Consider the following 26,141-nt stretch of genomic DNA (forward strand, 5'->3'; position numbering starts at 1 on the left):
TAATCTATTAAAATTTAAAAGTGTGTTAAACCTTCGGTTATAGATTTTCATTAAATTGATCATTTGCAGAAAAAAGAAGCAGATATTTTTTTTAATTTATTTATTTTTTAAAAAATAATCAGAATAGCCTTTAAAACTTGTTTGGTATTGTGATAGCGGTTCTTTTTTAAATTGTTTTTTGCTTAGAAATACATAGAAATAATATTATATTTTTTATTTTTGACATTAGCATGTCAAAACAATTTTAAAATACAAAAATATTTTGAAATAAATAAAAAATATAAAAAAAAAATTATTTTTATTCAAAAATATTTTTAAAACATAAAAATAAATAGACTGTTATTAATTTTTACCTTTTAGAGTTCAAATTTGCTCCTTTTAGACATTCTACCTTCGACTTAAATAGGTGGCTCTCCTTTAGCCTTTGTTTTTCTTAGCTTCACTATTCAATGGAGATGAATTGTCAGTCCCACCAACTATGCAGAAAAAATAAATTCATTTTTTTATTTATATTTTATTTCCCAATAAAATAGAGAGAAATCAATTTTAATTAAAAAATTTAATGAGAATCTTTTTGGTGATATGATAAGCATATGACGTTATAAAGATAAACTAGTTACTAGTGTAGAATCTTTCACCATCATTTAATTTTTCTTTTCAAGAAACTCTGCATTAATATTCCTGAGTCTATGATTTTACATGAAATTCTATTATGTAATTTTATTGATATGTCTATGGCACGTTATAACTAAAGGCATGTTAGTAAGAGTAATAAAGGTTGTTTTTTAAAGTATTTTTTTATTTAAAATTATGTTAAAATAATATATTTATTTTTAATATTAATATATTAAAATAATATAAAAAATTCAAAATTCAAAAATACAGATAAATTATAATGCCAAACCGAATTTACATCTAACGTTGCTGTAGTTTTTAAAATTATAGTTTGAAAAGACAATTTAAGAAAATCAAGAAATTATAGCTTTTCTCGTAACTAAATTTTTATAATTTGAGATGAAAAACAATATAAACAACAAAAATCAAATAACTTTTAAAGTTATAGTCTTTCACCGCGGCAGAGCCTTAAGACGCCGGAGAGTTTCCATGTCGGGGTAATCAAGCAAGAAATCACTCTGGCTTCGAAATCATCTGCAGCTTTTCCATCTTTTTTATCATAACTCTCTATCAATGAAGGATTCGGTGACTATCAATGAAGGATTCGGTGACTATCAATGAAGGATTCGGTGACTAGCCTTTGAGAAACAAGGTTTGTGAGGTGATATTCCTGGTTCTGCTAGTAACAAACAAGTAGTATTTTTTAGGGGCACGAATAGATTCTTCCTTTGTAACGAGATCTTATTAAATAAGGGGATGGAAGATTTATTATCAAAGCTTTAAGATGACTATTGTAAATGTCTTGAATAATTTCTCATAAAAAGCAAAACCACACCCCTTCTCCCAGTTACTTCAATCTTTCCTCTGTAGTTTTTAACGTCGGAATTCTAATTTTAATACATCGAATTAGCAGAAAACACGTTATACGGTGAGAAAAGCATCTAGAGAAAGAAAAAGCACGAGGAAATACAAAGTGACAGGTTCCCTCTGCGCTCAAATTTACAGATCCAGAATTCTTACAAGCTTATTCCCCTTAATCATGGATGATGGAGTGAATAAGAATGGTGGCTTCGTCAGTTGTTGGAGCAGCATCATCTGTTTATAAAAAGCACAGAATGAAATACATTCACAGGCTTGAAATATTCATTTTTTAATATAAGCAGCTAAGCAACATTAATTTCTTAATATAAGCACCTGGAAGAGATGTAAGAAAGTGGGAAACAATGTGATCAATGATGCCTGCACCACCCTCCTCTTCAGCCTTCACTTTTTCACTCTCTTCATCAACTACTGTTACCTTCTGTTTCTTTTGTGCTTGATCTTCAGCTGCTCCTCCACCATCTCTAGCTTGGGAAACTTCATGCTGTTCTTTTTTACTCGAAGGAGAAACCAAGTTGGATATGATATTGTCCAGTAGCCCACCTCTCTTCTCTCCATTCTCTTCTTTACCTCCTTTTTCTCCATGATCAGCTTCCCCTCTAGAGACCAGGTTTGAGAAGATATGGTTTAGTAATGACCCACTTGGCCTATCTTCTCCACTTTCTCGAAGATTAACTTTCTTATCATCATCTTCTTCTTCTTCAAGATGCAACAAGCTTTCAGCTATTATCACGCCATCTTCCATGATTTTCCTTTTCTTGGTTTAATTGGAACCTCTACACACTTTCAGCTCCAAGACGTACAAACCGACTAAAATTTATGCACAGGCTTTGGGGGGACAAATGTCCTCGTCCAAATAGTTGTTCAATAAAGAAGCTATGATCCTTTTACACGTACTTCATAGCTGTTGTCTGAAGGATCAAGTAAAGCCCAATTGATAGCCAGCATGTGGCACTTCTTTGGAGCCTTACTGTGGTTATCTTGATGATTTCTGTGCAAGGTCGGTGGCCGACGCCCGACGGGAAAGCTCTCTGCATTCGGTATAGTTTTCGCCTTTTATAAGATACTAGTTATCGGTAGCTATGCTACGGGTGTGTATTATTTTTATTATAAAATATTTTGGCTTCACAAATGTATTTTAGTCCAAATAAATAAGTTAATTTTATTTAAATTATATTAAAAAAAAGTAACTATAACAAACAGGAAAACATAAATATAAAAAAAAATCAATCAATAAAAAAAAACACTATCAGCTTGGATTAAAAGATAAAATAAAAAAAAAACATAACTTTTATAAAAGAATTAAAGTAAAATAAATCATAAAAATAAAGATCAAATTAAAAATGTCAATACATGATCAAATAAACTTGAACATATTGAATTTTTCAACACAGGTTTTTATATAAAAAATTATAAATATAAATCGAAAAAATTATGCACGCATCCAATTAAATAAATCACTAGTCATTATGTAAATAAATGAAAAAAAATAATCAACGATAAATAAAAATATAATTGGAAAAATTCAAATACTAATGAGGATAACAATATTTAATATTGCAATATAGGTTATTTACCTTATTGTGTTTAATTAATTTTTTTATGAAAATCAATTTGTAATAGAAATTGATACACGTAAAATTTATTAAATAAAATAAAAAAAATAATATGCAAAGTTACACATATTAAAAATATTTAATAAAATATACAAAAAAATATAGATGAATTACACTAACCTTAAAAAAACTAAACACACCTAATATAATTAAAATAATAATAATCGCTATTCAAGAAAAGCTAAAAAATCTAAAAACAATCATAGAAAATGAATATTAATTAAAATTTAAATATTATAAAAATTATTTGAAAAAATACATAAAAAAACCATTAATATAAAAAATTAAAAAAACAAATGAGATCAAGTGTAGTTGGGCCTAACACCTGGCCGAATAAAAAAAAGACTTGTGTATAAATCTGCAAGGCAAGACCCTCATTTATGAGGCCTTTAATTTTTTTAAAGTTTAATGGGAAAAAAAACACGGAGTTTGAAAATCCTAGAATTTGATCACTGGTGTGATCGGAAAAAACAAGGTTATTTATTTTTTTACCCAAAACACTTAGAAAACATCCTAATAAGCTTATTAAACCCCCCCTAGAAAACATCCTCATAAGCTTATTAAACCAATCCATGGCCTCCAAAATACCAATCCAAAATCAAAAACCTTCCTAAGTTTAAATCTGTTTTATAAGATATTTTCAAGATAAACGAACACCTAATTATAACCCCCTCATCATATAAAATTATTTGATACAAAACCAACCATTTTGGTGACTTAAATCTTCCTCAACGCCAACTTTCTCTTTCTACAATGGAATCTGGCAAACCTCTCTCATCCAAAAAAAAAAAAAAGAACGAAAAAGAAAAAAAATAAAATTTGGTAACAAAATATATTTTTAAAAAACATATAAGGATTGATTAACAAATAGCTTAAAAAATACCTACCACCTATTTAACCTGATTTTTTCACTCTATCTTTCAATACAACCCTCACCCCAAGACGGATAGATAAACCAATTGTGGAAGAACACTTTTTGTAGATCCATTAATCTGCAGAATATGGACGCCCTTTCCCCCTCCCCCACAAAATTTTCAAGTAAAAAGACGGAAAATGCAACGAGACTTTCCTCGCCTACTCGCTCACTCCTCCCGGCCACGGGTTGCAAATCATTGAAACAAACAATACTATCTGTTCCCGTAGATTACATACTTTTTGACCGAAATAGGCATCTGTCAAACGTCCAATACAAGAGCAGACGCTCTAAATTGCATGCTCAGTCAAACTTCTTACTTGGTTTGCTATGAATCAGTCCTCCCTCGACCATACAAGGCTTCCTCCTGCTCTGCCTTTAATTGCGCCTCCCTCTTCTGCTTGCGCCTGGCACCCCTAGAGGCAGAATCAACATGGACTTTCTCCATTATGGTATCGATACCGGGAATTGTGCGCTGCAGTTTGCTGTAAACCCGGGTACTAAGAGTGTAGAAAATCTGAAGTATTCTCTGCAAGCATAATAAGTGAATGAAGGCATAAGAATTAACCTGGCCCATGACAGAGACAAGGTAGTAGAAGAGGACCTAACAAGAATTATAATTAACGTGCAAAGACTGCACGGTGAAAACCTATACAGTAATTTCAGTTTCAGCTGTCAATATTGTCTTCCAGTATAATATTATTTTCACCATATAAGTTCTTATCCAGTTGGAAGGCCAACCTCCAGCAAGAAAAAAAAAAACTTGAAATGAAAACTAGAAGAAAGACACAAAACCATACCTTAACATCCTTGTTCCAATGTCTGATGTATGGAGGCCCTGTCGTGTATGAGCCAAGAGGTTCCCGATACCACTGTCCACCATATGTTATTTGATCCATCGCTTGCTCAATGCTTAGAACCTCCCATGGCCTTAAGCCAGGGATAATTTTCGCCAATTGAAGCCTGAAGCACAAAAGCAACCAAGGCTGAAAAGATGAAGTTCCTAACTTTTCTAGCAAAAGTGAAATAACGATGAATTAAGAAAAAGTACAAGTTTAACTAACATTGATGGGAAAAGTTGATGGGAATATGAAAAATTCATTGACTAGCTCAAATTCAGAAAGAACTAGCAAGCCTATAAATGGACCCATCGCCAATAAAGGGCGCATACTTGCACAACCTAATGGGCATTTACATCTTTAGCTAGGCAGACAGGAACCTATGCAGCCCCCAAGTTACCATGCAACTTAAGCAATTTAGACCTTGAATGACAATGGGGATGTAAGTTGACATTCATTTACTTATATCAAATGTTGATGTTGTAGCATTCATGCTCGTTGTCACACTGCCCTACAGTGTTTTACAATTAGCACAAACCACAATTTACAAGCTAGCATGTAAAATATTTAAGAAGCATCAACACATCCTGGCTCTTAAATTTGAAAAGAGCAATTCCATCATCAAGCAAAAAATGCAAGTGCAAACCTGAGATCTTTTGGAATGAATATGTTTGGCATATGGTCCTGTTCCAAAATATTTGTCAATTCAGGGCCACTAGCCCAAAGAAAAAGAGCATGGCTGGGAATTCTAACTCCTGGCCAAATACCACCATTAGCTTCCAAAACAGCTAAGTCACGTCTCTTGCTTTCTACAGCTTCTTGCTGCATCTGCTTATAGGTTTTCTGTTCACGTCCCTTCAAAGGAACCCATGGAGGTATGCCTTTCTGTAATTTGTGAAGGAAAGCCGTTGCCGCAGCACCAAGTCTGACTGAGATAACCAAAACATACGCTAAGAGCTAATTCATTTGAAATGCAGAGGAAAAGTATTACTTACAAGATCAAAGATAAAAGGCAATGACAAAATAAATCATCAGGGTAATAATGTGTATAAAGACATCTTCAGCTTTTGATGGCTGACATTGTGCATAAAGTAATAGTTAGTAGCCCACATTCCAACTAGTAGTTAAAATTACACAGAAAGAGATTCATTCCAACCTCCAAAATTTATCTCCTCAAATTTCCACAGAATAGAAGGAAGCTGGTCGCTAACTCCCTATAATTTTGCACTATAAGCTCGTATCTTCAACACACAACTCATAGATATTGTCAAAGTAAAATACCATCACATAACACCAAGAAAATTTTTGACAGATATCTTGAAATTCCATCATACATTGAGCACCTTTATTCCTATCCTTCGACAGCCATTTTACAGTTAGAGATATAATTTAGAAGAGGACGGGGGTAAATGACTCCACATCTAAATCATATCCACCAAACATTTCACTCAGCTTTATATGTTGGTAAACAATTAATTCATAGTCTCTAAGTAGCAAGTTACTGGTTAGTCATTACTGCTTCAAAAACTAACATCAAATATTCGAATTCAAATTTCCTTTCTTTTAAGCAATGCACTCTAAAATCAACAATAACATAAGCAAAATCCAAACCAGACAGACCTTCCCAAGTGGCAATTGCACGCTCCATGCCGTAAATCATATGTATCGGTGCCCATTCATCCATGTCATCACCCCATATAAAAGTGTCCTTATCAATTATCCCACCACCCCAAGCCGTTTTCAGCTGTATAAGCTCCATTGGCCCTCGTGTTCGTCCCAACCGGTCCTTATAGTACCACCCACCAGTTTTCATAATAACTACAATAACAAAGCACAAGGTTACAAACATGACAAAACCACTGTATCAAACATTAACCAACAAAAAAAACATCATATTACACACAGATTAAATCCCAACTTACAATCATAGTATCTCTTCTCAAGACGCTTAAACCCAATAGCTTGAGCAACATCAATGGGGCGACCAGGAGGATAAGGTCTTTGCCTAAAACCCCAAAGCCCAAAAAAGAACTGCCTGGCAAAATCCCAAAACTTATCATCACTCTCTTTCTTCGTGATTATCGCCTTCCGCGGCATTGGCCGGCCGTCCGGCCCAGTTACATGCGGCAATGCCTGCCAAAATTTTCTATCTTCCCATCTATACGGAATCGAATTCGCCTTCAATTCCATCTCATTAATTTCGTCGGCAATTTGATGAGCTCGGGTCAAGAACTTAACAACTGGGCTGGCCCGAAACTCAGCCCACCATCTCTCATTCTCCTCAATTTCTTCTGGGGTCGGGTTTTCTTTCTTTTCAAAAACCGGATCTTCGTTTAGGATCTTTTCCACTTCTGGGGTGTGACGGTAATCAGGTAGATTCTCACATTCCCAGAAATACTGGTCAATCATTTGTCTGTAGTAACCGGGCTGTTGCTGGGTCGGGTCCGGGTCGGGTTTTTGGGGTTTCTTGAATGGGTTTGAGATTGAAAGAGAAGAGAAATTCGGGGTTTTGCTGCTGTTGTTGAAGGAGATTAAAGAGAGAAGGTTGATGGAAGGGAGAGGCTTTGGAGGCTTATTGAACCAGTTATCAAAGAAGTTGTTGTTGAAGCTAATTGAAGCCATTTTAGTGAGAAATTTTTGGTGGGGGTTTTAGGTATTAGGGTTTTGGGTGTCAAGAGAGAGAGCTTAAAGAGGAAATGGAGGTCGGAAATGGAGGACTCGAGGGAGAGGATAGGGAAGGCTGAAAGAGAGAGGCCAAGGGTAGGGATATTGATGGGCTATGAGTTACTGGGCTCAATGGTTAGAGCTTCGTTTGTTTTTCTATTTTAAATATATTTTTAAAAAAAATTAAAAATATTTTATTTTATTTTTAAAATTAATTTTTTTTTATATTTTTAGATTATTTTAATATGTTAATATCAAAAATTATTTAAAAAAAATAAAAAAATATTATTTCAATATATTTTTAAATAAAAAACATTTTGAAAAGTAACCACTACACAATACCAAACGAACTCTAACATAATTCATTAGGGTTTAAAACTGAATTTATCATAAACATGTAATTAAATTTTTAATTTTTACTATATGTATATAATTAGAATTTAAAATTTACTTCTATCTTTTATTTTAAGTTGTTGTGTCATTGTAATTACTAATATATAAATTTTAGTCATCTGCATTACATTATTTTATGGATATAAATAATAATAATATAAACTATGTTTGAAAAATTACAAAAATAAAAATTATATAGAATAATAAAATAAACAAGTTAGTTACTCAGAATATAAATAACTTATAGGTAAATTGAAAACATCACAAAAATTAAGATGAGCCAAGAAAATTCTACTAAAAGATACTAGTATGAATGGTGTTTGCAAGCTCCTTTGACTGGTTATCATATAATTTGTCAACAAAACTAGTTATAATTACAATTATAATTAATAACAGAAAATCTAAAATACTTGGTTTTTTTTATTATATCAATCTAAATTATCTAAAATTGTTAGGGAGGAAAAAAAAACTTAAACAAAATGGACTGGAGTGTAAAAAAAAAGGAAAAAGGATGAAAGTTTAAAAAATCAGACCACAAGTACACTCTGGTCTATTACTTTAAAAATAATAATTTTTCGATCTCTAAAAAATCAATTATGGTATAAAACTTTATTTTTTTTATTTTTCAATCCTTGATTTGACGTAAGAGAAAGAAAGTCATAGAATTTTAGTGGTTGAGAGAAAATATTTTGATTGTCAATTATCATAACCACCAAAATGATTGTTCTTAGTGTCTAAGGTTCTATTTGATGAAAACAGTTTCAATAAGGTGCTCTTTTACCTTCAAATTGCCTGAAAAAAAATATATATATATATATATATATATATATGACCTCAAAAAGTTTTTGAATTTCGGGTTGATTTTTTGTTTTTGGACCATGTTTTGGGTTATTTGAAAACATAAATAAGTTTATTTGTGTCTTTAAGGTGTTTTTTAGGTTTTTTGGAACAAAAAATGGTTTTAATAGATTTTTTTTAGGTGGTGTACACATCTAGCCTGATTTTTCAGTGATTTTTAGTTGAAAAAATTGAGTAGAGAGTGATTAATCACCTCATATTTTTTTTTAGAAAAAACCAAGTGCCATGAGAAAAACAAAAGAAATTTCGCAAGCAGAGGCACGTGGGGTTTTAGTTGGAGGCTCAAGCCCTTGCGCCTGGGCCTTTTTTAGAAGTCCAAACCCGCACGCCTGAGTATTTTTTTATTTTTTGTCTTTTGAATTGGATTTTTTTTCCAATTTAATCCTTAACAATTGGCCTTTTTTCTCTTCTATTTCCTTCTTTTTAATTTTAGATTCTTTTCAATTTGATCCTTCACAATTGAATCTTTATTGATTTTTCTTATATGTTTTTTTTATTGCGCGCATCTATTTTTCTATTCATGTAACTACATAAAAAAATTATTTTAAAAAAAAGTTGTTAAACCTGATTGAGTCAATAACTCGATTATGGGTTTGGATGATTAACTCTAGTTAGTTAGAAATTGAACTTCATAATTTATTTCAATTGAACAAATAATTCTCAATTTATTTAATTAAATGAATCTACAAACTTTTTAATTTACAATTGAGATTTTTTTATGTAAAGAAACGAGGAGGAAATGTCGACGTATTCATTTATTTGTGTTTTAAAAAAACTATCCAGCTCACGATGAAGCAGAGGTCAGATAGCTAGTAAAGAAATCTAAAATAAATTGGGAAAACCATGAAGCTTCAAATACATAGCATTGTCAATTGGATCAATGTCTTCTTGTTTTTTTTTATCCTTCAAGCATTTTGTATTCCGATCACCAAACTTTATTATGGCCCAAGTTATGGGATTTTGTTAGTTAACATGGTAGACTCAAATCTATAATCTAGCACTCTTTATTAAAATAATTGGCACCTTTAATTGTTTTTCAAACTTTCTTTCCTTTTTTTTCTTTTAAATTTTACCTTTCATATGTTCTTTTTTCAATTGTATCCTTCAATATTTCATTAAATTTGAATCGATTATCATAATTTATTTTAATTTTATTTCCTTGAGATTATCATGATCTTAAACAAACATCTCAACATTTGATTGATACTCAATTTTTTTTTAAGCGTCTATTTTTGTTTTTATATCATTAAATAAAAAATAATTTAAAATAATAAAGTTTTTAAACCCAGTAGAGTCCATGATTTGGGTTAAGAGTTTGGCAAGATAAGTTGCAAAGTCCGAATGGATCTAATATGTCATCATCTCAATATTAAAAAAAAAAACAAGAATTTTGACAAGTTAAGTTGCGAAGCCCGAGTCAATCTAATATGTCATTATCTCAATATTAAAAAAAAAGATGTCATCTTGAATTATTATTTTTAAGTCAATCCACACTTTTTACCAGGCTTTCAAATTGTATTTAGACTCATCAAGTCGATTGAGTTACCTGATGACAACTCCCGTGGGGTTAATTTTAAACCAAGTCTATACAAGGAATAAGGTTGGGAGAGTTCAAAGTTGATATGTTAATTCGAATTTACTAGCAATGTCAAATAGTTTTTTGGAGCTTAAACATTTTTTCTAAGTTTATCTATTTCCCAGAATCCAGCCAACACAGAAGTGGTCGAAAAATCAGAGGAGATGATTTTTAACTTGAAAATCATTCTCAACCATTTTTTAACCTAAAAACATCTAAATACCTAAAAAAAATTATTTATGGCATCAAATAATCCAAAAATAGGTAAAAAAATAAACCTGAATTAATAAATTTTTCCAAGTTCTAATGTATTATTCAAGGCAAGGTGAAGCTAAAAAAAATACCCCAATAGAAAAATACCCCAATAGAACTCGTCTTGTTGAATGGAACCTTTGACATCAATATTGATATTTTTCATGGTCAGAATCGGTATCAACCAACTACCTTTTCTTTCCTCATAGTTTTGAAGCAAGCTTCTTTCTCTTCTGTTTAATTAAAATGCTGAAAGATAGAGAAAATAAATTTTTGAATCAAAATAATATTTGTCGTTGACGTGAGGTTAACTTTATGTTTTCTTCGTGTTCTATTTTTTAGTCCTTTCTATCTTTAAATTTTGTATTTTATCTTAATTTCAAACTTAATTTTTTAAAATTAGGCTGTAGAAAGGTTAGATTGAGGGAGAGAAAAAATAGAAAATAAACAAAAAAAGAAGAAGAAGAAGAAGAAGAAGAGAAGAAGTTGGTTACTCCAAGCAGTCGAGGCATTCACCCTTTCTTTTAGTTTCTACTATAATCAGGATTCCTTTTGAAGTCGGCAACCGGTTGGTTATTTAATCATGTATTAGGGGCCCATTATGATTATTTCATGCTGTCCCTATATAGATTGTTTAGATTTTTTCAACCTTGTTTTACACACACACACACACACTCACACCAACAAATGAGTTCCATCATTACACATTATTTTTATTTTTATTTTTTATTGTAATATTATTTAAAAATTATTGAATCCCACAGTTACAAATATTTTTTACACCCTGCCAAAAGTCCTCAATTCCCCATCCTTAATCATTTTTTTACGTTCTTAATAATTTTTATTTTTTAAAAATTATTTTTTACATCAGCACATCAAAAAATCAAAAAATATAAAAATTAATTTTAAACAAAAACAAAAAACATCAAAATTTCTTATCCTTAATATTTTTCTTTTATTTTTAATAATTTATCCCTTAACACTTAACTTGTTAATACTAAAAGGGTATTTGAGAGTGCGGTAATAATTGTTTTTAAAGTATTTGTCGCTTAAAAATATATTAAAATAATTTTTTATTTTTAAAAAAATATTTTTAACATTAGCACATCAAAATAATTTAAAAGGTATAAAAAATAATTTCAAATAAAAACAAACAAAAAATCAAAATTTTTAGAAACCCCTTTTAAAACACAATTCTAGATAGCACCTTAATTTTAATTTTTAATCCTAAATCAAACACAGGCGAAGCAAGCAAATGGCCCCATACTCGTGCAGGTGTCCCCAATTTGGACCCCATATCATGACCCAAATCAAGATCACAAGAAGGTAGAATCTAAAAGCTTATTGGGCCTTGTTTGGTGATTGAAGTGAAGGGCCCACATTAATGATTGTGTATGATATAGCTCCACGTATGCAGGTTCAAACCTTATCCGTCCGAGATATCTCAGCTACGGGCATTTACTGAAGTAGAAGAGACACGTGGCACTTCAGGAATGGAGGACAAGATTAATGGAAAAAGATTTATCAAAAGAGCCCTCCAATCATAGCCTACATTCAATTGAGTGCCAAAAAGAAAAAAGAAAAAAAAAAGAATCAATTAAGTCTCCAAAATGCTCCATAAACACTATTATTTATTTTATTATTTGTGTAGATATATTTTTGCTAGGCCTTCAAAGAAACCAAGAGCTGCTCCAAGATGGGATTCATTTTTAAAGCAAAAATAAAAGATATAAAATATTTTATTTGTGTAGATATATACTTTCATTCTAATTGTTTAAAAATTAAGATTTTAATCTTAATTTGAACACAGTCAATTTAATGATTTTAATTTGTGACAATAAAATCAGAAAATATAAAAGTTATTTTTGTAAATATATATTCTTTTTATATAAATAAATTGAGTGTATATTAACTAGTGCAGTCTCTAATAACCAATCTTACAAGAGAGATAGAGAGAGAGGAAATGGAAAAATAACCGTTGCATTTAATTAAATGAAATTAATTGAAATTTCTAACTAAAAAACCGGTGGAGAAATATAAAAACATGAATCATGAAATCAAGCTTATTATAAAAAAACTAAAAGGTTAGTTTTGTGAATTACAATAATAATATGTGTATGTAGTGTTGTTTTTTTTATTTTTGTATTTTGACTATTTTTATTAATTTTTTTTTTAATTTAATCCTTATATAATATATCTACAGGGGATTTAGAGTTGATAATTTATTTTAATTTATCTTTTATATGGTTATTATAATATTAAACAAATATCTCAGTAGTGGGGTATAATCTATTTTTAAAAAAGTTTAGTTAAATAAAAAATTATTTTAAAAAAGCTAGGTTAATAAACTTTGTAGAGTTAATAATTCAGTTTGTGAGTTTGACGAGGTAATTCTAATTGTCCTGGTTTGTGGGTTTAATATGGTACTCTTTTTTTTTCTAATTGAACTTGATTATATGATTGTTTATTTTTCTTTTTATCACATAGTTAAAAAATTAATTAAAAAAAACATGTTATTAAATTTTAGAAAGTCTATGAGCCTGTTAACGTGTATAACAAGTTCAACTTTTCTTCTTTTTTTATGTTTTTATGAATTTTTTTTATTGGACTAATTGAAAATTGATTCTCATCATTTATTTTGTTTTACTTCCCTATGATGTTATCATAATCTTTTAAATAAATCTTAGTATTGATTTGACGCTTAATTTTGTGATTATCTATTTTTATTATTATATAGTTAAATAAACAATAGTTTAGAAGAAAAAATTATTGATCACAATAGAGTTCATTACCCGGTTTGCAGGTTTGACGTGATGACCTGAGTTACCCAATCAATGTGTTTAGTGGGTTTACCCATCAAACCTGATATGTTTTTTTTGTTTCATGTCTTTTAAATTTTCTAATTGTTTTTTTATTTCACTCTTATTCAAAATATTTGATTGGTTAAGAAATAAAGTTCATGATTTTTTATTTTTTTTACTTTCTATATGGTTATCACGATCTCAAATAAATATTTTTTTTAATGATTGATGCTCGATTTTGAAAGCATCTAATGTTATCATAAAATTAAACAAAAATATTTTACAAAAACAACAAAGTTATTAAACTTGTTGAAGTCCATAACTCAGGTCGAAAGGTGACCAAAATCAATCCAATCTGGCACCGTCTCAATATAAAAAAAATTATTATCTTAAAGTTTTTTTAAAAAAAATTATGTCATGTTTTTACCGGCCATCCAAGTTGTATTTTGACCCATTAAATTGAATAATTCATTTTGGATTAACTTCCATATAATTTAATTCAAAACTTGATCAAAACAAAGAATCAGGTTGATAGATTTCAAGATCGAACTATTTGATTGGATTTAATGATACAGTAAAAAAAAATCTATAAACTCTTAATAAAAATAATTTAAGCTTAGAAAAAAAATAATCTAACCCACTACATACAGTACAGATGAGTATTCTAGTATCTAATGAAAGATGGTCGAATAATTATATATTAAAAAAATTATATGGTTTTTTCATTATACACACATGCCAGTAAAGAGGCTCGGAGCATAAAACAAAGGAAAAGAATTCTATTATCATGGAATGGCAACTGCATTATTTAACTTGATTCAATATATAATATAAATATTATAGATGATGATGAGTAAAAAAAATCTAAGAACTGAATATTATTGTACGGGTGGTGGATTAAAATTTTTATAACCCAGTCAATTCAATTTAACTTTATATCATATATATTTTTTATCTTTATATTTAATAGTTCATAAATTGAATATTTTTTTATATATATAAATGTTTTGAATTCAAAGTTTTTATTAACAGACTTCTTATTATATTTTGTGAGCGTAACAAAAAATTTTTTATCTTTTTAATAGATAAAAAGGGGAGATAATTAGAATTTAATGATAATGTAAGGTTAGAAAATTAAACTTAACATTGAGTTGTCATGACATTTATAATCAATGCTATGAATTCATAAAAATTAGTAATATAAATCCAATTATGAATATTTGCAATATCTATATAAAAGTTAATTCATTCTGATATATCCAAACCACTCGGATCTAAAAAGAAATTGAATATATTTGATTTATAATTTATAAATATCAAAAATTAAATTAAATATAATTATAAATTTAAACCTGACTTAACTATATCCATGAATACCCCTATTATTCTTAGATATTATCTATATATAACGATTGTGAAGCAATCTTAGATGAACAGATTGTATTTTCCAGCACTTAATTGATAGGAGAATATATTTCAATCATAACTCTTGTTCAACTCTCATAAAACCTGTTTTTAAGAGTGTTTGAGAATATAATACAAATTGTGTTTTTAAAAATTTTGATGTTTTTTATATTTTCAGATTATTTTAATGTATTGATATAAAAAATAATTTTTAAAAAATAAAAAAAAATTATTTTAATATATTTTTAAATAAAAAATACTTTAAACTACCACCACTGCTACAATTCCCAACAGATTTATTGGAAGCTGGGCGAGTCGTTACATAAATGAAGACCATATCAATAACAATGAAATCCGAGCCTTGGTCAGCAGTTACCATGGCTGTAAGGATAAATATCGCTGCTTTTCAACTCGTGTACTATAATATCTTTTTTCTCTCCAAATTAAGCTTGATTTATTAAAAAAAAAATTAGCTGTGATGTTTTTCCCTGGAATATATTGCCCCAGCACAAGGATGAACATATTTCACAAGAAAAATTTCTTGGTTTTTGATGTACTCCGGGAATAAGTGTATTCAGCTAGGGTCTGAGATACTTGGATCCAAATGAAAGCTTCCAGGTGATCAATAAATTAATTTGATAGTGTTTGAAATTATAATAATATTTGTTTTTTAAAGTGTATTTTATTTAAAAATATATTAAAATAATATAAATTTATTTTAATATTAAAACATCAAAATAATCTAAAATAAAAAAATAAAAAACACTTTTTTAATAAAAAAAGCACTGTTCAGTTTCACTAAACCTCTGGTCCATTTCAGACCGAGTGAAGCACTTTCGTATGTTCTCATGCCACTGGTGAGGGATCGTCATTAGAGAGCATGGTTTGGAAGTGAGTTTTAATTATTATTATTTTTTTGAGTTAAAATTTGATTTTTTTATCTTTAATTTTTTTAAATTATTTTAATGTACTATTATCAAAAATAAATTTTTTTAAAATAAAAAAAATATTATTTTAATATTTTTTTTAATAAAAAACACTTTAAAAAATAATTATAAATATCATTTAAGAAGTGTTTAAAAGTACAATAACATTTGTTTTTAAAGTGTTTTTTGCTTTAATTATATTAAAATAATATTTTTTTTATTTTTAAAAAATTATTTTTAATATTAGCAAATCAAAATAATCTAAAAATATAAAAAAATATTAATTTAAAATAAAAATAAAAATTTTATTTTTTTAAATATTTTTAAAATATAAAAATAAACAAACCTCAAAAGATATTCCGCCGCCCGTTAGAGACTGCCATCCTGATGATGTACTCTAATGATAGGCTTTCAAATGGGTTGACCATTTTGCCTCTATTTTCGTACAAATCATCATGAGTAATGAATATATAAATATTCATGAGCTCTTAGGAAAGAGGTTTAAGTAATTGATTGGTAATGTAATGCTGTTTTTCTTATACCAATTTATTAAAATATTAAATAAAAATTAATTTAAAAAATAAATCGAACCGCGTCACTAACGTTAATTTTCTTGGACTTACCTTTTATTTTGTCAATATCCCATTATTAATTTCTAGCATTCACTATCAGCCATCCCCCCCAAGCTTCAATTCTGAAAATAGTCAGCTAAATCCACTCCTCTTTCTATATATATATATATATATGTCAAATTCAATATATAAAATCGAAGTTGAACATAAAAAGTCAATAGAAAAAATTAAGATATGATCAATATTCCAAGATATATAAAATAATATATAAAGTACAAGAACACATTTAGAAAAATAAAAAGAAAGATATAAAATAAATTTGTTTCTAAGAATGAATTTCTATAATTTAAAAAATATGAGATAAAAAAGAAATAATTTATCCATTTTTATTATTTTTTCTATTTCAAAACAATAACTAAACGGATATAAACATTTGTATTTTTAGATTATCATCTAAAAAAAAATCCTTTTACAGTTTCACTAATTTCTTGATTTACATGTATTCTTAAAGCTCTTTGTTATCATATTTTTTTAAATATATATTTAACATTACTCCTTTTGAATTAAGGGTACAATTAGAAACCTGAGATATGCTGGGGACTTATAAGACTTTTGCTTCAAAGAAATATAATAAACTAATTTAGCCAACTGTTATCTTGAAACCATCAACGCGCTTCAGATGAGAGTGAAATGACAAATCATGGGTCCAACCCATGATGGATCGATTAGATTCCAGAGAGAGATTTTTCTATAATAAAATAATAAAAAGTAAACTACATTTTGATCCCTATAATTTTTAAAAAATTCCACGTCAGTTCATATAGTCTTAATTTCATGATATTAATCTTAATGTTTCCAGGTATTCTCGATATTAGTGTCCCTGCTGGGTGGCCATTAAGCGTCTAATGGCCTTTCCCTCGTTCTCTTTCGCCCTTAGTTTTCTCTTGTATTTTCCTTATAAATATTTAATTAGATTTAAAAATAAAGTGCGTGCAAGATTATTAAACTCGATTTGATTAATAATTTGAGTTATAAGTTAAACGAATTAACTCGAATTAGTTAAAATAATATCATTTTATTTATTTTTTTTCTAAAATAAAAATAATATTAATTTGATTTTTAAAAAAATTAAATTAAGTTTTGATCTGGTCTTAAGTTGATTTACTAAATCATCCAAATTTGACCATGCAAACTTCTATTATTTTATTTTTAAAAACTTGGCTCGGGTCATGTTTCTGATCAAGTTATCGGGCTAGGACAAGTTTAATAACACTAGGCGCTGGCAGTCTTGTAGATAGGTTATATTAAACATGTAAAGATCAAGGGCATATTTGGGGGAATTTAAACTACAGGGTCTTGAGTAGAACATTGGTTCATTTATATAGCTGAAAATATAATTTACCCCACAGCAGCAGCAGCAACAAATAATGACAGAAACAACAAGATTTTGGAAGGACATGATAGCTTGAAAAGGAAGGGAAAAAAAAAGAAGACGGCCCTTAATTTAGCGGCTTTCCTTTTGTACCGGAAGGATAATGACGCCCTCTCCCAGTACATTACGGTACTGTTTGAAAATATGAAGCAAACTATATTTTTTTAAAAATTAATTTTTATTAAAATTTAATATGATTTATATATTTTTAATTATTTTAATGTATTAATATTAAAAATAATTTTTTAAAAACAAAAAATATTATTGGCATGTATTTTAGTACAAAAAATTATTTGAAAAGTAACCGCTACTACACATAAACATACATACTCTGCATGAAAAACTAAACACAACTCAAATAATTATTTTTTAAAATATTTTTTATTTAAAATATATTAAAATAATATATTTTTTTATTTTTTAAAAAATTATTTTTCACAACACTAAATTAAAACGATACAAAAATATAAAAAGTAATTTTAAATAAATTTTTATAATTTTTTATGAATCCAAACAGCGCATTAATAATGCCCTATTTATTTTTGTAAATGGAAAATATTTTTTTTAAAAAATTAATTTTTTAAATTAATATTTTTAAATGTTTTATATGTTTAATATGCTGATATTAAAAATAAATTTTAAAAAATAAAAAAATATTATTTTAATATATTTTCAAATAAAATATATTTTAAAAAATAATAACTACTACAACACTAAACAGAGTATCTCACATTTTTCCCACCTTATCATTTCATATTTAGCAGAATTATATTATGGTTTTATTAAATTTATTATATGGTTTGCCCTAATTTTTCCCCTTTTACTTTCGTATACTAGGAATTAAATAATTTATAGAATTCTTTACAAATACACATTCACATACATATATGAATTTAATATTTTTTTAATCAAACTGCAATTTCCAGATCACTTCTAACCATATAACTAATTAGACATTTAGGATATATATATATCCTTTGAAAAATATTTTTAATTTTGATATATTTTTTATTTTCTTACGAAAAGCTTATTTTTATTCTTAATAAATGAATATATTTTATAATCTTTCTTGGTAAAAAAACCAAAAAAATGGAAATCAATTTTTTTTTCCAGTTAATTAACAAGCACCAATCTCCTCCCTCCTTTTGTTTTTGTCATCCTAAATAGAAGTACAAAATTAGAAAGAAAAAAAAACACTCACACGTAGAAAACACATAAACACACAGAATTCTGTACATTAAATAGAAAAAAAAAGGAAGAAAAGAGAGTGAGTGGCCGTTTAAACGGTCACCACTCCACCTCGTCAAAATCTGGTTGGCCGCCAACATAATCATTTTTTTTTTATTCTCTTAGAAGAACACAAAAAGAAAAAAAAATCAATTCAATTACAAAACTTTTTATTTTTATTTTATCTTTTCACTTTATTGGGAAAATCGAATCCCATTAGCCTGCATCCACCACCGTCTCCTTTTTTTTCGTTTTCGTTTTTGTTTTTGTTTTTTCCATTTTTCGGTATCCATTTCTGTTTATACGGTGGATTTGCAGGCTAAAACGACGTAATCTAGATACATTTTTGCCTATAAATTTCCAGATCTTTTATTTTATTCTTTATTTAAAGATTTTTTTGGCAATTTTTTGGTGATTTTTTTATAAAAATGCAACACAATATATTCACGACAATGCGTAGCTTGAAATTCCCGGAGGGATGTAAAGGAACTCAAGTTTATGCTATCAATCCAACCGGCGGTGAGGGCGGCGGCGGCGGCTGTGGTGGTAAGGTTGGGGAGAAGTTTTTGCAACACTTGCAAGATCTAAGAGCGAATTCGATTCGGACGAAATCGAGTCGAAATTCACATCCACCGACTACCCAGACAACAAGAACTAATGTATCAGTCGAAAGTTTATTGCCAGCTGGTTTACCGACCGTTGATCTCATGGAGCCACAAATTGAGCCGTGTCTTAAATCTGTGGATTTCGTCGAATCATTAGCTGCCGTCTATAAAAAGGTTGAGGATTCTTCACAATTTGAGAAATCAGAGAGATTTTTAGAACAATGCGCGGTGCTTAAGGGTTTATGTGATCCGAAATTGTTTCGGAATAGTCTAAGGGGTGCGAGACAGCATGCTGTGGATGTGCATTCCAAGGTTGTTTTGGCTTCGTGGTTGAGGTTTGAGAGGAGGGAGGATGAATTGATTGGTCTGTCGGCTATGGATTGTTGTGGAAGAAATTTAGAATGCCCTAGGGCTTGTTTGGTGCCGGGGTATGATCCGGAATCGGTGAATGATCCTTGCGTGTGTTCGAGAGGGGAGCTGGAGGGGGGTGTTTTGATGGGGGATGGAGGAGAATGCTCGACTTCGGATATCGATGAGGCTGCTGGAGGTGGTGGTGGTGGTGATGATGATGATTGTGATATGTCATTTTGTATTGGTGATGATGAGATCAGGGGTGTGAGGTATAATGTGGCGTCGCTTTCGAGGCCTTTTAGAGCAATGTTGTATGGGGAGTTTAAAGAATCAAGGAGGGAGAAGATAAATTTTTCGCAGAATGGGATATCAGCAGAGGGAATGAGGGCGGCAATGATATTTAGCAGGACAAAAAGATTGGGTTCGTTTGAACTAAAGATTGTTTTAGAGCTTCTTTCCTTGGCAAACAGGTTTTGCTGTGAGGAATTGAAGTCGGCTTGCGATGCCCATTTGGCATCTTTGGTTTGTGATATGGAGGAAGCCATGATGCTAATTGAATATGGATTGGAGGAGGGCGCGTATCTTTTGGTGGCAGCTTGTTTACAGGTGATTTTGAGAGAGCTTCCATTTTCAATGCACAATCCTTATGTGATGAAACTGTTTTGTGGATCTGAGGGTAGGGAGAGATTGGCTTCGGTAGGCCATGCTTCATTTTTGTTGTATTATTTTCTGAGCCAGATTGCTATGGAGGAAGAGATGAAATCTAACAACACTGTGATGCTTTTGGAGAGACTGGGAGAATGTGCCACCGAAGATTGGCAGAAACAGCTTGCCTATCACCAGTTAGGTGTTGTTATGCTCGAAAGAACAGAGTATAAAGATGCCCAGAAATGGTTCGAAGAAGCAGTTGAAGCAGGTCATATATACTCGTCGGTGGGTGTTGCAAGGGCCAAATACAATCGCGGGCACAAGTATTCAGCATACAAGATGATGAACTCGCTGATTTCTGATCATACACCAGTTGGGTGGATGTACCAAGAGAGGTCTTTATATTGTACTGGAAAGGAGAAGCTGATGGATTTGAATACAACAACTGAATTGGATCCAACTCTTTCATTCCCATACAAGTGTCGGGCTGTTTTGTTGGTGCAGGAGAACAAACTTGAATCAGCTATCTCAGAACTAAATAAAATTATTGGTTTCAAAGTCTCTCCTGATTGTCTTGAATTACGGGCCTGGATTTCCGTTGTGTTGGAGGATTATGAAGGAGCCCTAAGAGATGTCCGTGCTCTTTTGACTTTGGATCCAAATTACATGATGTTTTATGGGAAGAAGCATGGTGACCAACTAGTAGAACTCCTCCGTCCTCTGGTTCAGCAATACAGTCAGGCAGACTGCTGGATGCAACTGTATGATAGATGGTCCTCTGTTGACGATATAGGCTCCCTTGCTGTCGTACACCAAATGCTGGCAAATGACCCTAGGAAGAGCCTTCTATGGTTCCGGCAATCTCTTCTTCTTTTACGGTGAGAATTCATATACCCCATCAATACTTTGCTTAACTGTATTAAGCACTTATAATTCTATCTGTTCATAATGCATTTTGTGCTCTAGTATGATATATGCTATTTAAAGTTTTCTAATGATCATCATGTATTTTGATCATTTTAGACTGAATTTTAATCAAAGAAGTGCTTTATGATCAGCTAACATTTAAAAAAGTGGAGGCTTTTTAGATCTCGAAGTTCAAAAGAGAGTGGTCTAGGACAGGAATAACTTTGTTGGAACTTCTGGGCAGAAACTTAACCCTGAAATCTAGGTTTTCCTTAAACAGTTTAATTAGCATGGAAAGATTTGGAAAATATAGGTTAACATTTATTTAGTGATTGGATGAGTTCAGAAGCCAGTTAAAAAGAAAAAAAAAGAAGGGAATTTGGGGGCTGTCCAGCGAACAATATATGTACTGTAGTTAAAGAAGAACAAGAAAAGACAAGTTAGAGAAAAGAGGAAAGAAACACTCTACTCATGCATACCTTCCAAATTAAATCAAAATTCTCAGAATTTTACTATCAAAATCCTTATCTGTTTGACTTCGTTTTTAATGAAGTGGTTTTGGACCACCATCCTCAATTAGAAACTGGGAAAGGATTCTGAATTTATGTTGAAATTGCAAAGGCACAGAGAAGATTTATGGAAAGAAGTATTTCTCTGTCATGAAAGGTTTTTACAATAAAATCTATCTTCAGAACCTGTAAAGATGTGATGGAAATTTTCCCTCTTGCTTTACAACTAAACCATTAATTATTAGTTTTGACTGTAGATCAAATTTTGTAGATATTTATATATTAGACTAGTAAGAAATGATGTCTAGTTTATCATCACAAGGCATGCTAAACATAACAAAGTTTTCAAGGAAAGCGTAGAGTTCATGTAAGTTTAAACTTGCAAGCATGCAAAATAATAACTCATGGCAAACATGTTTTCAACATAAATTTAATACTGCATACTAAACATATATCTAAACTTATAATTGATATTAATTCAAAGTCCTAGCTTGCATACTAATAATAAAAATACACATGCTTAAATCAAATCAAAGAAGGGTACTTGTTAAAATAATGAGATTTTTGTTGTTGTCAAAGATGAATTCTTTGTCCTTAAAGCTTTATTGCTTATCACTTGTGCAATTAGGATATATGCAATATGTTTTCCAAGATTCCAACAACATTACCTTGGTTTAGATGTTCTTCTAAACCAAGATCTTTGAACAAAAAAATATGAAACTCAAATATCTCTCAACAATATGAACATAAGCTCTAGATTTGAGAGGAAAACCAGAGCATAAAATGAGAATAAAACGCTAAAATATGAGGTGGGGAAGAGTGTAAAAATCTGAAAAATTCTTGGTTTAAACTCTTCCTTCATCCCCCTTTTTATAGTGAATTCTAGAAGCTAAAAGATTGAAAAATTAATAAGAATTAATTCCTACCATTATCAACCATTGATTAGCCATCATAAATCAATAATCAAATCTAGAAAAACCAAGAGTTTTTTGTGTGTAAAATCAAGGGTTTTTTGAGATCAATTTCTCATTCACCCATAATTTATTTATTTAAAACAAATGTCCACAAGGTTTTCATGCTAGTAATATAAATGGTTTAGTTGCAAGTTGAGGCTTTTTTTCTTAAAGTGTTGAGTGCTCTTTCTGTTATTTTTTGGTTACATTTTTCCACCTCCCAGTCTCTTTATCACGAACGCTAACATCCAATGGTACCAAGGAAAAAGGTATATAGAAAAGACAATGTTGTGATATATACAGTTGCTATACATGGACAATCAATTCTAGTACATAAATATATCTGTATTAATGGAGTCTTGTTGTTTCTCAATGTCAAAGGCTAAATTGTCAGAAGGCTGCGATGCGAAGTTTGCGGCTGGCTAGAAATTATTCTACTTCCGACCATGAGAAACTTGTCTATGAAGGATGGATCTTGTATGACACCGGGCACCGCGAAGAAGCACTATCCAAGGCTGAGCAGTCTATTTCAATTCAGAGATCATTTGAAGCCTTTTTCCTTAAAGCTTATGCTTTAGCAGATTCAAGCCTTGATCCCGAGTCCTCAAAGTATGTTATCCAACTTTTGGAGGAGGCTCTTAGGTGCCCTTCAGATGGCCTCCGGAAAGGACAAGTGAGTGTCAATTTTGATGCAATTCTATTGTTCTGAATGCTCCACAATATTGTTTAAGTTGGATATTTTTTGTCCGTTCTGCAGGCACTGAACAATCTAGGGAGTGTTTATGTTGACTGTGAGAAGTTTGATCTTGCCGCTGACTGTTACATGAGCGCACTTGAGATCAAGCATACAAGAGCACATCAAGGTCTGGCACGTGTTTATCATCTAAAAAATCAACGGAAAGCTGCATATGATGAGATGACAAAACTGATTGAGAAAGCAAGGAATAATGCTTCAGCATATGAGAAGCGTTCAGAGTACTGTGATCGTGACATGGCAAAGAGTGATCTTAGCACAGCAACACAACTAGATCCATTGAGGACATACCCATACAGATACAGGGCAGCAGGTAAGCTCCATGACTACATCTGCTCTCTTTGGGATTGTTATTGACAATCATAAGTTAGTGATTATGCTATAAATATTGCAAATGTATACCAACCACTAAACTTATGAAGCTTTTGGTGTTAAATTTGCCTGGATATTCTAATTCTTGACTGAAAGTTGTTCAATCTGGTTTTAACTCAATATTATATTATCATAAGCTGGAGGAATGAATGTAATCTTGTTGGAGATTCTTTGCCTGTTAGAGTGGTCTGTCAAAGGATCCCCCTCTTGTCATCAGGAATCAGTTTTCATTAAAATGAAAAAGAGAGAAATACATCACTACTGTTCTTATGCTGATTGCCTAGGAGAAATATGTGAGCATTTGGCAAAAGATAAGTGGTTTGTCTAGTTTACTAGAGTTTTAAAAGCTTTATAAATTTTGACGAGAGCTGCATCTTGAGATCCCTAACGATGGCTCTTTTAACTCAAAAACTGTTATTTGTTTTGTTGAATTTAGCTCCACAAGAAGTAGGATGACATAATGGGTGTTCTGTTATGCTTATGGTTAAGAGTTCTGGTTATTTGGTCAACTTCCTTTACTTTTCAATATCAGGAAATACTAGCCTGCCGAGTTGGTTGAGGTGACAATTGTTTTCTTTATGATCTTGCTCATATAAATAGAACCGTGGCTTCCTCACTTTTGAAAATCCAGTCTCCTACTTTGTGCGAAGTATATGGTTGGGCTGCCAAGCACCTTCTGCATCCTCTCACATTTTCAATTTTGCCTATTGATGTAATTGTAGGGTGCGTGAGTAGAATGACTGAGACTCAAAGTTGCTTCCATTAGATGAGATTTCATCTATAGTCAAACACCAATTTAATTAAATTATGAATTTCATCCTGGTAAAGGAAGGACTGTATTTGTTTATTTTGAAGAATTCATGCTCCCACTGCTGATCTGATATGCTTCTGAAGTAAACATGGCCAAGTTCCTTTTTTTTTGTTTGTTTATTTCAGGTTACAGTTCTTGTTAAATAATATTAACAAAATCCAGATGAAAATTACTTGATTTCTGCTTCAAAGTTATTAGAAGAAAGTTGTTATTTTGGTTTTATTTCTTCTTTTTTCTGTATACATGTTTCCTGTTGACTTAAAGTTTAGATGGGCATATTTTGGCTACTGATGTAATTAAAAAAATGAGGAACGGCAGTAGACGAGAAAGGCTATTGCTTCTAAATTAAGCTATTGGGATTATCATTGCTTTTTGTGTAGTCATCAGACTTCCCTGTGGATTATGCAAGTGAATACACATTTAAATTTTTAAACTACTAAAACTAATGTTGTGCCATTTCAGTTTTAATGGATGATCACAAAGAAGCGGAAGCCATAAGAGAGCTTGCAAGGGTCATAGCTTTCAAGCCAGACTTACAGCTGCTGCATCTTCGAGCAGCATTTTATGATTCAATGGGCGATACTAGCTGCACCCTTAGAGACTGTGAAGCAGCTCTCTGTCTTGATCCCAATCACACTGGTACCATTGAGCTCTATAAGAGAGCACGGGAACGGGGAAATGAACCAGAAAAATGAGAGCCAGAAATCCATGCTTGTTATCTTTATTATCCGGGCAATCACATCATTGCCACTTCTGTTTCTTGTTTTTGGTACTAGGAAGGCCAGTGTTCCTCAGGGAAAATTATTTTTTTCGGGATTTTCTCCATAGATATGCAGACATCCCCGTGGCCTTAAGTGAAGGGAAGTTCAGCAGAAGAAGAAAGGGATACTTTGAATTTAACAAGAAAGGGATAGTAGAGATTGGGGTAACTTGTAAATTTATGTAATATCTGCATTTTGCTTTGCTTTGCTTTGCTATCGAAGAATGTATGTATTCTGCAGACTGCTGCTCTCTTGCCACTGCCGAATATTTCTCTTCGGCAAAGATTGAAATGAATGTATTATAGTTGAAAGAAACATGTACATGAATGGCAGCTTATGCTGAAGTCTTCTCCTGTCAAGAGGTTTATGGATTAACTGATTTTTGCCAAAACATACTGTAATGTCTCTTGTATTGCTCTCTGTGCTTCACAATTTTCTCATAATTCATACCCAATATTCCATGTCTCTGTTTCAATACTTATTTACTTATTCCCTTCTCCACAG

At 30.8% G+C, this 26,141-nt stretch overlaps 3 protein-coding genes across 3 annotated transcripts; 1 reads left to right on the forward strand and 2 right to left on the reverse strand.

Annotated features, from left to right (window-relative positions):
• Positions 1 to 1,400: 1,400 nt before the first annotated feature.
• LOC133676419 (uncharacterized) lies at positions 1,401 to 2,575 on the reverse strand. The gene is made up of 2 exons (XM_062098062.1): positions 1,810 to 2,575; positions 1,401 to 1,710 (listed from the first exon to the last, which is right to left on the reverse strand). The coding sequence occupies exons 1-2, from the start codon at positions 2,237 to 2,239 to the stop codon at positions 1,649 to 1,651; spliced, it is 492 nt and encodes a 163-aa protein (XP_061954046.1). The 5' UTR covers positions 2,240 to 2,575; the 3' UTR covers positions 1,401 to 1,648.
• Positions 2,576 to 4,222: 1,647 nt separating this feature from the next.
• On the reverse strand, positions 4,223 to 7,648 carry LOC133677421 (protein TIC 56, chloroplastic). Its single transcript, XM_062099479.1, has 5 exons — positions 6,785 to 7,648; positions 6,483 to 6,680; positions 5,509 to 5,791; positions 4,824 to 4,986; positions 4,223 to 4,552 (listed from the first exon to the last, which is right to left on the reverse strand). The coding sequence occupies exons 1-5, from the start codon at positions 7,482 to 7,484 to the stop codon at positions 4,352 to 4,354; spliced, it is 1,545 nt and encodes a 514-aa protein (XP_061955463.1). The 5' UTR covers positions 7,485 to 7,648; the 3' UTR covers positions 4,223 to 4,351.
• An 11,343-nt stretch (positions 7,649 to 18,991) lies between these two features.
• Positions 18,992 to 26,028, forward strand: LOC133676921 (ethylene-overproduction protein 1-like). Its single transcript, XM_062098724.1, has 4 exons — positions 18,992 to 21,449; positions 23,321 to 23,612; positions 23,697 to 24,006; positions 25,339 to 26,028. Exons 1-4 carry the CDS (start codon positions 19,396 to 19,398, stop codon positions 25,569 to 25,571), a joined length of 2,889 nt encoding a protein of 962 aa, XP_061954708.1. The 5' UTR covers positions 18,992 to 19,395; the 3' UTR covers positions 25,572 to 26,028.
• Positions 26,029 to 26,141: the final 113 nt, after the last annotated feature.

Source organism: Populus nigra, chromosome 17 (genome assembly GCF_951802175.1).
Source record: "Populus nigra chromosome 17, ddPopNigr1.1, whole genome shotgun sequence".
Taxonomy (NCBI): domain Eukaryota; kingdom Viridiplantae; phylum Streptophyta; class Magnoliopsida; order Malpighiales; family Salicaceae; genus Populus; species Populus nigra.

Bases quoted from the DNA above. Each gene is read 5' to 3' on its own strand.
- LOC133676419 (XM_062098062.1), bottom strand. From the start codon at position 2,239: ATGGAAGATGGCGTGATAATAGCTGAAAGCTTGTTGCATCTTGAAGAA. The intron at 1,711-1,809 runs GTGCTTATATTA...TTTTATAAACAG, and splicing joins CTTTCTTACATCTCTTCCAG to ATGATGCTGCTCCAACAACT.
- LOC133676921 (XM_062098724.1), top strand. From the start codon at position 19,396: ATGCAACACAATATATTCACGACAATGCGTAGCTTGAAATTCCCGGAG. The intron at 21,450-23,320 runs GTGAGAATTCAT...TCAATGTCAAAG, and splicing joins CAATCTCTTCTTCTTTTACG to GCTAAATTGTCAGAAGGCTG. The intron at 24,007-25,338 runs GTAAGCTCCATG...GTGCCATTTCAG, and splicing joins ATACAGATACAGGGCAGCAG to TTTTAATGGATGATCACAAA.
- LOC133677421 (XM_062099479.1), bottom strand. From the start codon at position 7,484: ATGGCTTCAATTAGCTTCAACAACAACTTCTTTGATAACTGGTTCAAT. The intron at 6,681-6,784 runs GTAAGTTGGGAT...TTGTTATTGTAG, and splicing joins TGAGAAGAGATACTATGATT to TTATTATGAAAACTGGTGGG. The intron at 5,792-6,482 runs GTCTGTCTGGTT...TGGTTATCTCAG, and splicing joins TGCAATTGCCACTTGGGAAG to TCAGACTTGGTGCTGCGGCA.